We start from the raw sequence: 14,549 nt of genomic DNA, 5'->3' as shown, positions 1-14,549 counted from the left end.
CTGGGAACGATGGCAGGGCTTGGGTTGCACCAGCTGTTTGTAAATCCATTAAGACGTTACTACAGTGTTAACTAGCTTTTCCTTTTCCAATCATTTTTTTGTGTTTTTTTATGAATTTTTTGTGCAGAACTTCCAAAATGTAGTTTTGTGGGGGCCAACAATATCTTAAAATTAACAGTATTATTTACTATTATTATGGATTTATTTCCATCTATAAACATGGAGAACGTTGTTAAAGAGTATTGATGCAGTTTTGAGTGGTTGGGAAAGATCTGATTATACTAATCCAACTAAAATTATTGTTTTTGCCATAATTGTAATTTAAGGTTATTTTCTGAAATGTAATTTAGAGTCTTCCCAGTTAACATCATTATTAAACAGAATTTTGATCAAGTGTCGGGTCAGATAACTCTTTTACTCTTCAGTTTGAACGGGCTGTGTATTAGCAGGCTCACTTTATTTCTGATTATTTACTTTTAGAGATGCAACGATAGACCGGCCTGTGACCGGAATTGGCCGGTTTTCACGTGCTCGGCCACGACCGGCAGGTCAGTCTGACATATGCCGATTTCATGCCAGTCAACACTACAATTAACTGACAACATAAGTTATACGAGTTACAGTTCTCAAGGACGCACTCACAGTCTCTTCTTTCCTTTCAACTTTTCCGCCGCGTGTCCGCGCTATTCTTGCACACGTAGGGAACCTCGACCTGCAACATGTCAGCTGTTTGGAAATTCTTCAGCGTGTGTGCAGAAGATAACAAGTTTGCAATTTGCAACACCTGCAAAGAAAAAGGGCGTGGAGGGATGACACCAAAATCAAATTTTTTTAGTTGGATATTGGATGTGAAAAGAAGGAAATGGTTCTAACATTGCACTTTAGATGTGTGTGAATTTCCCACACCAGGAGTAATTTATATAGTTCTATTTTATAGTGATCCATTATCTGTTTAAATTTTTTTTACCATGTTCTGTGCAAAATGTTCTATTAAAGAAAAGATAGAAAAGTGGTTAGAAAAAATGAAATTGGCTTAAATCGGTATTGGCTGGCCTAACTCAAAGAAAATCGGAATTGGCCTAGAAAGTTTTCTTTTTCCCAAATTGTGGTTATTGAACTAGGTTTATTTATTTATTTTCTATCTCTTTTAACCAGTCCAATTGGGTTACTGTCCTTGTCAAAGATTATGTACATTCATGCTATGTTAAAAGGTCAACTAAGATATTGTTGGAAAAAAAGAAAAAACTAAGAAAGAACTAGTTTGTGTGATGCAACCTGCTTTAAATTGGTGATGTGTAAATCCCCACTTAGTTAACACTTCTAACTAATTCAATAAATTGAATAGGCTAAGTTTGAACTTACAAAGAACTGGTGCAACTGGCAGCAAAAAGATCTTTGCCTTCATTGTTGTAGGTGCCATTCTCACTGTAACCAACAATGCAACTGTAAACCACATAACACCCTAAATGGCCCCTTACTTTTACAAAGAGATTAGAATACGGCCTCTTCGCCACGAACGGATCATAGCAGGTACTGCATGATTGAATCTATCGATGTATAAAAATCATTGGATGTGGGGCTGCGTGGCCTATTGTCTAATACAATACAGATTTAACACAAACACAGCTTCACAACCTTTAGAACAATGATATTGACAGAGCAATAATGGCAAGATTAGATGAGCTTAGAACTGATTAATAAAAAAATACGCCTTCATTTTGACCGTCGAGGGTGTGGTCTTGTTGCAGTGTGCTTGCATTACCCACATCTTAAGGCAAACGTCTGTACAATTAGTACAATAATAAATTCACAGCAATTTTCAATCAGAAATGAGTGAGAGGAATTGGTTCCCCCACCTCTTCTAAAAGTATTCCTTTCTTCTTAGAAACTTCAGTACCCAGAACTCTGTTCAACAGATCCGCGCGGAAGGTCATTATCCAGTGACCATTTGAATGGAGACTAATAATCACGTCAACAATAATAAATAAATATGTAGAGACACAGGGATTGAAAGAACAAAAGCAAACGAGTTGGAAGGCACCATCCTGACAGAGAAAAAGTGAAGGAATGGATGGAGAGATGATGTAACCCTTTGGAGTTACAAACTTTTCTGGTGCGTCCCTTTTTTTTTGTGCTCATCAGGAGACACGCTGCCAGAAGAATTCCCAACTGGCAGCAGTTACTTTTCAACCTTACTGTACGTACACACCGCTGCCGACTTGAGCTGCAAAGAAGCACTGGCCGCCCTGTCGAGGACGCTTGTCGAAAAGTACGGGGAAGCTGTTTGACGCTTTGGCCGCTCTGACGTAGCAGCATTCTTCGATCATGTTGAACACACGAATAAAGAAAAAGCACAAGCAGCCACTGCACGGCCAATCCATTGACACTAGAAACCTTTTATAAATTGCATATATAATGACAGAATTTGTATTGTTTGTTGGTCGCAGCGGTGTCTGTTAGCAGTTAGCTCGCTCGTCAGCCGCTGAACCGCAGCAGAATGCAGGCAGAGCGAGCAGCCGCCAGCTGTTGATCCGTGCAGGACTTCACCATGAGCGGACTGTTTAGAGACCATGTGACCGGCAGGTAACGTTAACTGGTCCCTATACGCAAACAATGTCATATCATAAATGATAGGGGAACCCAGCAACGGCGATTATGAGATTTTCCTCCATTTTCATGGAACTAATGTCTTGGTAGGAACAAAAGTTTACATCGTATTTTTCTCTGGGATCAGCCAGCGCGAAGGACGTCTATATTCCGATTGGTTGCTGGCGTTTGCCGCTGCTTGCCGCTGAACCACGTCATAGCTCATTACCATAAAGTTGACCAAAGTTCAACTTTCTGATTGACGCTCTGGACGCTCAAAACGCCCAAAACGCAACGCCGACAGATTTGACGCTCCTTGCAGCTGAGAGAAGCCAGCTTCCATTGAAAATGAATGACTTCCGGTATCTTTAGAAGCTCAAGTCGGCGGCGGTGTGTACGTACAGTTAGTTCTACTTTTGCTGGTAGCCATGGAATTAGTCAGGCCATTGTCCTTTTTTTTTTTTTTTAAGGCAATGATTTGGGACTTGAAGCATTGGCAGCAACTTCGAATGGTGGTAGTCATTGTATAAAAAAAAAAAAAAAAAAAAAAGAAATCAGTCATTGTAGTGCTGTGTTCTTCAAAAGTATAAGGTTTGCTACAGTCGCTGGCTGTCAAGGTCCAGGCTGGTTCAGCCGTTGTACTGCTGCTGATAGCGACGGTTCAGCTCCCGCAGCTCCTTCTCTCGCACCCGTCGGGCTTTGTTGGATTTGGTGGAGCGGCTGGAGCGGGTGGACTGGGCCGACTTGGTGCTGTGGCAGCGCGAGGACGCCCGCTTCAGGAGGTTCTGAGATATACAGCGCTGTAGGTTCTTCATGGAGGAGGCGGCGGCCATGCTGACAATCCAGGGGTGCTTGAGGGCCTGGCCAGATGTGAGCCGCTCGCTGGGGTCCACCGTCAGGATCCGCTCCACAAAGTCTTTGGCCAGGTTCGACACACTGGGCCACGGCTGGAGAGGGGAGGGGAGACAGATGGGAGACAAGACTGTAAATTAACACACTTAGTACATGGCACTTTTGATGCCAGTACACTCAATAGTCCAAACCAGTGGTTTGAACTATGTGTGTTCGAACTGAGGTTTAGACACAGAGAGTAAGAGGAAAATACTTTTCTAGTATAGGATCTTCTTATTATAAAAATAAAAAATACTCTAATTTTGATTGGCTATGGTTTTAATCCATACTCCTTCATTGAAGGAAATCTGAAAACTATTGAATATGCAAATATTGTTCATTCCAGAAGTTTCAATGCCGGACATAAGACGTTTCCTACTTCACTGAAAAGTCCATTCTCAGTGTTAAGTCCACTGGAGGTTTAGTTTTAATATCACACTTGTGTAAGTTGTATACTGGATTATGATTGTCTTCCAAACCAGTTGTCAAAAAAACTTGCTTGTGCGTGCACGTGTTAAAGTCTGGTTTAAGGGGAGTACAGAGAAACTTTCCACCTTCAGTAGATTGTGAAAACAGCCTTCTAGCAGCAAACTCTGCACATACAGACACACCGATAGAGACACACCGATACAGACACACACAGATAGACACACACCGATACAGACACACACAGATACAGACACACACAGATACAGACACACACAGATACAGACACACCGATACAGACACACCGATACAGACACAAACACACAGCAAGTGCAGTAACAATAAAACACCTTTCTTTTAACCCTTGTGTGGTCTTCCCATTGACCATGCAACCTTTTGTTTTTCTGGGTCAAAATTTTAAATGAAATTTTGTGTTTATTTTTGTGTTGCTTTTCCCGATGTTTTTGTCACTTTTTTCCCCCAATTTTTTTGTCACTTTTCAAATGTTTTGAGTTTTGCTGCGATTCTTTCAACGTTTTTGTTGTTCTTTTCGACATTCTCCATATGCTATAAAATTGAATAAATCCCCCAAATTAAATAAAAGTAGTGATCTGATCATTTATTTTACTTGTGAAGAGCGTTTTAATGAACCATCCATGTTATTTATTTTGACAATTTGGTTGAAAGAAACTCAAATTCTGATATAAAAACTTTTTGAAAATGGGTCCCATTTGACCCGAGGACAACAGAAGGGTTAATCGGATGGGACTTTAAATAATTTTGTCAATGCAGTTCTGTTCACTGGACACATGAGGGCAGCAGAGTGATATAAAAGGGGAGAATGTCTATTGAGGACAGTACTCACTGAACTGACAAAAAGCTCGGTCATTTTAACCATGTTAGGCGTTTGGTTTATTCCATGTTCAATGTGAGTTTTCTTGGTCTTTTGATATGGTCAGATGTAATAATGGGTGTGGGGTAGTTAAGTTGTGCATCTTGATTGCTTGCATGTGTTTTGCTTGAACACATTATCTTGTTTCCAAAAGACCTAATGTGACATAAAATGTCCTTTAAAGCAAATGTTCTCGCCAACGGCTTTCTTTCTGAAACACAGACTCTATTTAGTATGAGTGACTGATAGTGAGTCAAACTCTACCCCCTACTTAGACAGGAATTGGGAATATCAACGCTGCATGCCTTTCCACACACAGTTTGTACATGATGTCCTACTTGGCAACCAGCTGTGCCTTCAGTCTCCCAGTAGACAACTAACCCCCCCTACTTCACACAACAGGTAAATCACCAGTGTTGGTGAAAGATACATGAGCCATATATAAGCCTCAGACGTACATTTGTCCACCTACGACGATGTCCGGGCTGTGATCACTTCTTGGACTGCAGCTGTAAATGTTACACATTATTTATCGCAGATGTAAAGACAGGTCCCTATGGGACGTCATGCATAGTGACGTAATACAAATTGCTGTATTGCATCGTCACAGGGAGACAAAATTACCCCTTTATGAAATGAATAATTCTAGTCAAGTGAGTCGTGTTTAAAGCAAAGTAAATCAACGCACAAGCTTTGCAGCAGAACACAGCATATATACACTCACCTTAAAGATTATTAGGAACACCTGTAAGATTTCTTGTTAATGCGATTATCTAATCAACCAATCACATTGCAGCTGCTTCAATGCATTTAGGGGTGTGGTCCAGGTCTAGACAATCTCCTGAACTCCAAACTGAATGTCAGAATGGGAACGAAAGGTGATCTAAGCAACTTTGAGCGTGGCAAGGTTGTTGGTGCCAGACGGGCTGGTCTGAGTATTTCACAATCTGCTAAATTACTGGGATTTTCACGCACAACCATTTCTAGGGTTTACAAAGAATGGTCTGAAAAAGTAAAAACATCCAGGATGCTGCAGTCCTGAGGGGCCAAAATGCCTTGTTGATGCAAGAGGTCAGAGGAGAATGGGCTGACTGATTCCAGCTGATAGAAGATCAACTTTGACTCAAATAACCACTCGTTACAACCGAGGTATGCAGCAAAGCATTTGTGAAGCCACAACACACAACGGATGGGCTACACCAGCAGAAGACCCCACCGGGTACCACTCATCTCCACTAAAAATAGGAAAATGAGGCTACAATTTGCACGAGCTCACCAAAATTGGACAGTTGAAGTCTGTAAAAATGTTGTCTGGTCTGATGAGTCTCGATTTCTGTTGAGACATTCAGATGGTAGAGTCAGAATTTGGCGTAAACAGAATGAGAACATGGATCCTTCATGCCTTGTTACCACTGGGCAGGCTGGTGGTGGTGGTGGTGTAATGGTGTGGGGGATGTTTTCTTGGCACACTTTAGGACCCTTAGTACCAATTGGGCATCGTTTAAATGCCACAGCCTACCTGAGCATTGTTTCTGACCATGTCCATCCTTTTATGACCACCATGTACCCATCCTCTGATGGCTACTTCCAGCAGGATAATGCACCATGTCACAAAGCTCAAATCATTTTAAATTGGTTTCTTGAACATGACAATGAGTTCGCTGTACTAAAATGGCCCCCACAGTCACCAGATTTCAACCCAATAGAACATCTTTGGGATGTAGTGGAACGGGAGCTTCGTGCCCTGGATGTGCATCCCACTAATCTCCATCAACTGCAAGATTCTATCCTATCAATATGGGCCAACATTTCTAAAGAATGCTTCCAGCACAGTGTTGAATCAATGCCACGAAGAATTAAGGCAGTTCTGAAGGCGAAAGGGGGTCAAACACGGCATTAGTAGGGTGTTCCTAATAATCCTTTAGGTGAGTGTATATTTCGGCATTTTGTGATAGCAACAGAGAGGAAACATGGGCTGCATCTCATGGCCGTTATTTCTAGGGGTGCACGATTTAGAAAATTTAACGACTCGATTCAAAATCGATTTTTAGGCTTAAGATTCGATTCCAAATCAATTTTTGAAAAGAAAAAAAAGAAAAGCTATCCGGGCGCCCGGATTGCTCAGCTGGTAGAGCGGGCGCCCATACATAGAGGTTTACTCCTCGACACAGCAGGCCTGGGTTCGACTCAGACCTGCGGCCCTTTGCTGCATGTCATTCCCCCCTCTCTCTCCCCTTTCATGTCTTCTGCTGTCCTATCAGAATAAAGGCTGAAAATGCCCAAAAACATAATCTTAAAAAAAAACAGTAAATGTAGTTACTTTTCCCCATGTAACTGCAGTAGACATACAATTTAAAATATATATGAATCGATTTTTGGGAATTCTATCAATCGATTTTGAATCGGTAGAGCTTGAATCGCGATACGAACGTGAATTGATTTTTTTTGCACACCCCTACTTATTTCACAGCTCCTCGACTCCTCGGTCCTCGGCTGAACCGGAAGTTGTTCTGTCCCTCATTGGTCCCCGGTGAAGGCCGTCTCAAAGCTCCTGTGTATGCCCTGAGGACCGAGGAGGGATCATTGAGGAGGGATCATTGAGGAGCTATAGGCGAGGATACGTGAGAGCAGCCTTCCCGGAAGCCGTGCAGCAGAAGGAGTTGCTAACTCCGCCCATACAGCTGACAAATTCATGGGACGCTTCAGAGGAAAGGACGTCTAATCCCTCTAAAAACACACTTGCCCGTTGCCTCTCTCCTCTGATGATTTCCTCGCGTCTCTCCCGTGCCTCGTCGTTGGGAATGGACTAAGACGCGAAGAAGGGACGCAAGTGGAGGAGTCGAAGAGGCAATTTAAGCGACGTGAGATGCACCGATGGCTACAAGAGAAAGAGGTATGACGTGCAAGAAAGGTCCCCGGCCGAACGGGGACGTTGCATCTTAAAAGGAGCACGCCGACTTATTGGGACTTTAGCTTATTCACCGTAACCCCCAGAGTTAGACGAGTCGATACATACCATTCTCATCTCCGTGCGTGCTGTAACGCTGTCTGACGGCTCCAGCATTAGCTTAGCCTAGCACAGATCCTGCAAGTGAATGGTTCCAGTAATCCTACTGCTCCAAATAGTGACAAAAGTGACAAAATAACGCCAACATGTTCCTATTTACCTGTTGTGATTTGTAGAGTCACAGCGTGTACAAAAAACAACGTAACATGAGACACAGCCATTTTCTAACCGTAAACAAACCGGGAACTATATTCTCAGACAGGCTTGCTGCGAGCATATCACTCATATTCTTCCGCCTGAGAATATAGTTCCTGGTTTGTTTACGGTTAGAAAATGGCTGGGTCTCATGTTACGTTGTTTTTGTACACGCTGTGACACAACACGTAAATAGGAACATGTTGGCGTATATTGTAAGATATACTAACCATACACACCTGCTTTCTGTTATGGGCTGATGCCACTGGAGCCATCAGACAGCTTTACAGCACGCACGGAGATGAGAAGGGTATGTATCGACTTGTCTAACTCTGGGGGTTACGGTGAATAAGCTAAATTCCCAATAAGTCGGCGTGTTCCTTTAACCACTATGCCACTGGATGCCTCCGACCCTGCACTCTTCCTGTATTTTCTCTTTTCTTCTTATTTTGCTGTGTGCAGGACTTTTATGGGCGGCAAAGAGCCTTTGGGCCCCACTGAGTGCGCAACCCTTAGCTAATAAAAAGCGCGCAGGGGGGGCAGCCAGTTCTCATTCCCGAAACAGTTGCTTTGCCACGCCCCTCAGTATCTGATGCCGACACACAAGGCATCCTGTAGCGTATTTTAATACAAAGCAGCAGTGTTTGAGAAATGGGTTATTACTTCGCTGGGCATTTTTCTGTGCTTCGGTGTAGAGCCCAACCGAAGGATTTTTTCAGGCCGATACCGATACAAATATTTGATGATTTAAAAATCCGATATTCCGATATATTGGCAGATATATATTTAAAAAAACAACAAAAAAAAAACCAACAACAACAAAAAATCTAAGAGTGTTGCCAACAGGGACGTTGTAGAGCGCCCTCTGGTGGACAAACTATGCAACGCCAACACTCAGAACATGGTTAAAGGGTGTTTCGTCCATTTTTATGTCATTTTTTTAATATTCAATTATCAGAATCATTTGTCATAAATGATTCTGATGAATGAATAAAAATATTTTAATAAAAATGGATGAAACCCCCTTTAACCATGTTAAGAGTTTTGATAATATCTGTGTGTGCGCGCGCGCACACACACACACACACACACACACACACACACACACACACACACACACACACACACACACACACACACACACACACACACACACACACCGATATTATCGGCTGATATTAGGCATTTTCCAAACTATCAGTATCGGCATTTATAATGGCCGATAAAACAAATAATATTGGCCATTATAAATGCCGATACCGATAGTTTGGAAAATGCCTAATATCGGCAGACATATCGGTGTTTCCCCTGCTCCTTATCTCTCTCCTCTGCTGTGGGCTGTCGGACGGCGGGTCTGTTTGAACAACACAAAAAAAAAGGTACCCTGTGGAGTTTTTAACCACTAGTAGCACTATGGAGCAGTGTTTTTTATGAGTGGGTCCCTGTTTTGTTTGTATAATGCGCACCAGGACGCACATGCACAAGCCATTCCAATGAGAGACAGTGAATGTGCCCAAAAAAGTAGCACCAACAAAAGGAAGAAGCTAGCAAACTATCACGTAAACTATGCAAGACCTAAAATACTTTTAAAAAATGGCAATGCATCACACGTTTGTCAGGACTCAAGGCTACACACAATGCATGTTGGTGAGAATGAAGTGAAGTGGTGTAATTTTATGAACTTACCAGACTGTTCTAGCTGTTCTATTATTCGCATTTAACCACTTAGTCATTATATCCACTTTACTGATGATCATTTATCAACAATCTCATTGTGTAAATATTTTGTGAAAGCACCAATAGTCAACCCTACAATATCGCCACAATATCGATTTTGATGTATTTGGTAAAAAATATTGTGATATTTGATTTTCTCCGTATCTCCCAGTTCTACTCGCAGGGTAAAGACTGTTTAATGACAATTACGTTATCACATACAGCTCCTCCGGGTAACGTATCGATAACATCCGGTTTGCAGTGCATGTGTGAAAGGGGCTAGAGAATAAAGATATTCTGTCATTGCTGTCATGAGAAATCTTCCTTTTTTTAAACGTGACTTTTATGTGACAACTAAGACCACAACATCAATTCAATAACCCCTGTATCTCTCAAATAATGCATATTTGGTTTATTCCAGTGAAAGGTTCTCTCACTAATTCAAGGAAGACTTGCTGTCCATACCTAGTACTCATCCAGCAGCTCTGCTAGACTATTTGCAAACCTCAGCCAAAATACAGGCTGCCTTTAAGTGATGTCAATCAATTCAATTATTAATGTGTCCCATCTGACCTTATCTTAGCCTGTCAAGACACTTCAAGAACTTCAAAATCTGGACGCATTCCAAGAAAACAGATGATTCAACTGCTCCAAATTAAATATTACAAAACTACTCAGCTGTTATTTGCTCTGCAGTGGCTGTATGTGGGGCAAACATTAACCAGGGGCCCCTTTTGTAAAGCGCACAGGCAACATAAACATCCCACGCCATGAAACAAAGGAATGGACTACTCAGCATTTTTCCAACTAAATACACAGATAGAGCATAAATTATTGTGCACGCACACACACACACACACACACACACACACACACACACACACACACACACACACACACACAGATGTAGAGAGGACAAATATGCAAGAGTGAGCGCAGAAAGGTAAAACTTAAAGGAAAATGAGATAGATATGGATGTGAACTGTGGGATGATTCACGAGGAGAAAAGTTAGACGTGTGAAGATGTGTGTGTGTGTGTGTGTCTGAACAATGTCACCTCACGAGAAAAGCTGAACTTCTCGGAAATCTGTTGAAAAAGCCTTATGCGGTGTGAGGAATGCATTCCAAATATGGGTGAAATCTGCTTGTGTGTTTATATGAGAGAGAGAAAAAGAGAGAGAGAGAGTGTGTGTGTAACACATATCACCCCTCACCTCTCCAGAGAAGCTGTACTTCCCCTTGAGGATCTGCCGATAGAGCCTCATGCGGTTGTCGTCCTCGAAGGGCATGGTTCCACTCAGCAGGATGTACGATATCACCCCCAGTGCCCACATGTCCACAGCGTTTGTGTAGGGCTTCCTGACCAGGATCTCCGGGGCGATGTACTCTGGCGTGCCGCAGGTGGTCTTCATCAGACATTCATCTCCTTTCTTCCGGCTACTGGCCAAACCAAAGTCAGTGATGATGATCTTGGAATCGGCGCCAGGGTGGTAGTAGAGCAGGTTCTCCGGCTTCAGGTCTCGGTGGGTGATCCCCAAAGTGTGGAGGTACTTGACGCCGTCCAGCACCATCTGCAGCACCCGCGTGGCGTCGCGCTCCGTGAAGGAGCCGCGAGCGATGATCCGGTCAAAGAGCTCCCCTCCGGTGGCCAGCTCCATCACCATGTAGACGCGCTCGGCCGTCTCGAAGACCTCCATCAGCTGGATTATGTTGGTATGACGGACACGTCGCAGGACACACAGCTCGGACTCGCACACCTCTCGCCCCTCCCGGTAACGGGTCTCGATCATCTTGATGGCGTACGGCTGCCGGGTGCTCTTGTGCTCCACGCGAACGACCCGGCTAAAACTCCCGCGGCCTATCAGAGCTTTGATGTCATACTTGGCCGTGACCCGGGGGTCAAACTTGGCTCGGTATTTTGCCACCTTTTTCCGCTGAGGGTCCGACAGATCGGACGGGTCCTTAGAGGGCTGGGCCGAGGCGGTGGGAGTGGCCGCCTGGGCCTGGGCCTGACATGGGGAGGTGGAGTCAGCCTTGTCACCTCCCCCTCCAACGGCCCCATCCGTCTTGCTGCGAGTGCCATTCCCTCGTATGAAGTGCTTATAGATATCTGTATGAGCAGGTTGGGGAGGATCAACCTGAAAGATACAAGGACCCCATTTCATCACAGACGCAAAGTAGGAACCACAGCAGAACAACAAAAGTTAACAGAGTTTCTGAGTAAATAAATAATAAACAATTACAAATCTTAAAGTCAAGTTCATAAAGTAACTTTCTTTGCATTCATTTGATTCCCAATCAAGATACACTGGTAAGAATTGCTTTCCATTGTTAATATGTACTTAAAAACAGTTCTGAAATGCAAAATAATACAATTTTATTCATGTGATAAAACGTGATTAATCGCAATCAACTACAGAAATTTTATGGAGGATAAAAAAATAAAAATGATGGACTCTTCAGAAGAGGTCATTATCTTCACTCAACTTTCTGTGCGGGAAAGTCACCGGATGCCACAATCTTCTGAACATAGCCATACTGGGAAATACAGTACAATACAGGATAGTCTTAATTAGCTTTGTAGCAACTTTGGCAATGGCTTGAATGTAACGGACGTTCATTAATATCAAAAAGTTACACACTAAAGCTTTAAGGTAGCACGAGTAATCGTGTTAAATAATCATGATTCTGATTCTTTCTTTTTTTCCATAATCAAGCAGCCCTACTGTGGCGGTAACAACATTATTACTATTACTGGTAACGACGTTGTCCTACTGACCTTTTTGACCAGGTCCAACTGAACATCCCCTGGAGGCTCAGGGAGGACCTTACTGTTCCTGCACCCCATCACATCACCTTGGGCCACTGCCCAGCGAGCCACACAGGCCACCAGGAGCCCTGCCTCATCACCGCAACAGCTGATTCAACACACTCAGGGCATCCAACATCCAGGCTGTAGCCACACTCAGGGTTCATGAATAAAGCTGATTACACCCACTCAAGTCCCAAGGAGCTGGCATCAGCAGTCACAGTTCATGAATACACCCGATACATCCACTTAAGTGCAATTTTAAAAAGTCCAAGAGTTCATTAACATATTCTGGGCAAGCAAGTTGTGTGTCTAGGCTCCATCAGCAAGTACTGTATTACTGGTTGTCTTTTTGTTACAGTATTCTTTTGATAGGCCTGTGCCGGTGGGTCTCGCACACACAGACAGGCCTGCAGTCAGCGGGCAGGGGGTACCTCAAGCCCCTTGCAGAACCTACCAGGGCCCCATCTCAGATGGTGTAATATGTCGAATGTTTGAGAGAAAAATCGCATGAGCTAGTATGGATGCTCACGGGACGAAAAGGACTGATCAGGGCAGCGGAGGGAGAGACGTATAAAACAGGGTTGAGTGCAGTTGCCTTTAGGAGAAATGCAGAAAGATTCAGGCAGAACTTCCACAGAAAATAAGATCATCAAGTGCGCTCCGATCCATTGGGGAAGGCTGCAATGTCAGCAGCGGGTCTTGCCACAGATAAAGCAGCTCCCCTGGAGAATCACAGGCTGACGAACAGCAGAGGGAAGCTCTGAAATGCAGAACAAAATGAAATATGAAACTTGAGTGATTATGGTTAGGCTCACACATGGGCATTGCTGAATTCGGACATGATAGCAGATCTCAATTAGGCCAATCACTGAAAAGGCAGAAAAGCAACGGACCTAAACACAATGATAATTGTAGTACTAGTTACACACCATTGTTATATGGAAGTTACGTGATGAAGCCATATTGTTAAACTCCCTGCCAAAATATGATTACAGCTATCCAGACATGTTTTGCAATGGCCAAGAAAACAAGGCTTTGGCGTTGTAAAGAAATAGCTGCTCTATCACAGATGGTCACTTATATCCGAGTATCAAATGCTGGAACTCTGCTTGGTATTTTTTTTTTAAGTTATCATTACAAAATGTTTATCAATTTACTTTTTTCAGTCATAACAACAAAATATTAACTGGAAACATCCCTAAAAACATACGTCAAAGTACCTTAAACGCTGAAGAAACCATGACACAGAAGTGTTTATATCGGAAACGTAATGGACAGCTGCATTAAGTTTTAGTCAAATTTGAAAAATGGCCAGGCCCTATTCATGTCAATGTTTTTTCTTTAGCCCAAAACTAATTCAACCGTTATTTTTTGGCAAAACTGGGTAACGACAGGACAGTCTCTAAAAAACACTTTCACAAATAACCCCGACATTACAAGTGTAAAAGTGACTTGCAATCTCACCTCATTACTTATCCGAAATAGCGTGTTGAAGAAGTGTTTAAGTATGCTAACTAGCCTGCTAGCAGCAGGGCAGGACTCCCAACTTTGCCAAATCCAGCCTCCTCACCCCACTCTCACTCAGCTGGGCTCTCCATTTTCACCTCGTAGTTTCCCAACTTTATTCCCGAGGACAACCAAAGTCAAATCCGTCACTTCATTTGTTAGCGAGTTAGTTTGTACTAATTCCGAAGTTTAATGGTTTGTTTTGGAGACGAAGGGACTACAAAAACATGCAAAGTTGCCCCGTTGGTTGCTTTTCTGGACGGTGTTTTTCGCCCAGGACCACCTTCCCACAGCCAGAGAAGTGAAAAGAGACATAATGCAACTCAGGTGTTCCGGTTTACATTTTCAAAATAAAACGCTAGTGAGAATTATTTGCAGCATTTTATGTGGAACTAAATGTTTTTTTTTTTTATAGAGAAAAAAAACTCAAAAACATGAGGTGTGTTTTTCTCTACAATGTTCTGTATGAGTTACTTGAATATGACACTTAATATATTTTTGGCTTGTTTGAGTTGTTT

General features: G+C 42.9%; 1 protein-coding gene across 1 annotated transcript; it reads right to left on the bottom strand.

Moving 5' to 3' along the window:
* Positions 1 to 3,000: 3,000 nt before the first annotated feature.
* On the bottom strand, positions 3,001 to 14,323 carry pskh1 (protein serine kinase H1). Its single transcript, XM_039809821.1, has 4 exons — positions 13,990 to 14,323; positions 12,493 to 13,285; positions 10,928 to 11,851; positions 3,001 to 3,533 (listed from the first exon to the last, which is right to left on the bottom strand). The coding sequence occupies exons 2-4, from the start codon at positions 12,559 to 12,561 to the stop codon at positions 3,216 to 3,218; spliced, it is 1,311 nt and encodes a 436-aa protein (XP_039665755.1). The 5' UTR covers positions 12,562 to 13,285; positions 13,990 to 14,323; the 3' UTR covers positions 3,001 to 3,215.
* Between the last annotated feature and the right edge of the window lie 226 nt (positions 14,324 to 14,549).

Source organism: Perca fluviatilis, chromosome 8 (assembly GCF_010015445.1).
Source record: "Perca fluviatilis chromosome 8, GENO_Pfluv_1.0, whole genome shotgun sequence".
Classification (NCBI taxonomy): Eukaryota; Metazoa; Chordata; class Actinopteri; order Perciformes; family Percidae; genus Perca; species Perca fluviatilis.
The sequence above is the reverse complement of the archived record's forward strand: the minus strand, read 5'-3'. Positions and strand labels throughout refer to the sequence as shown.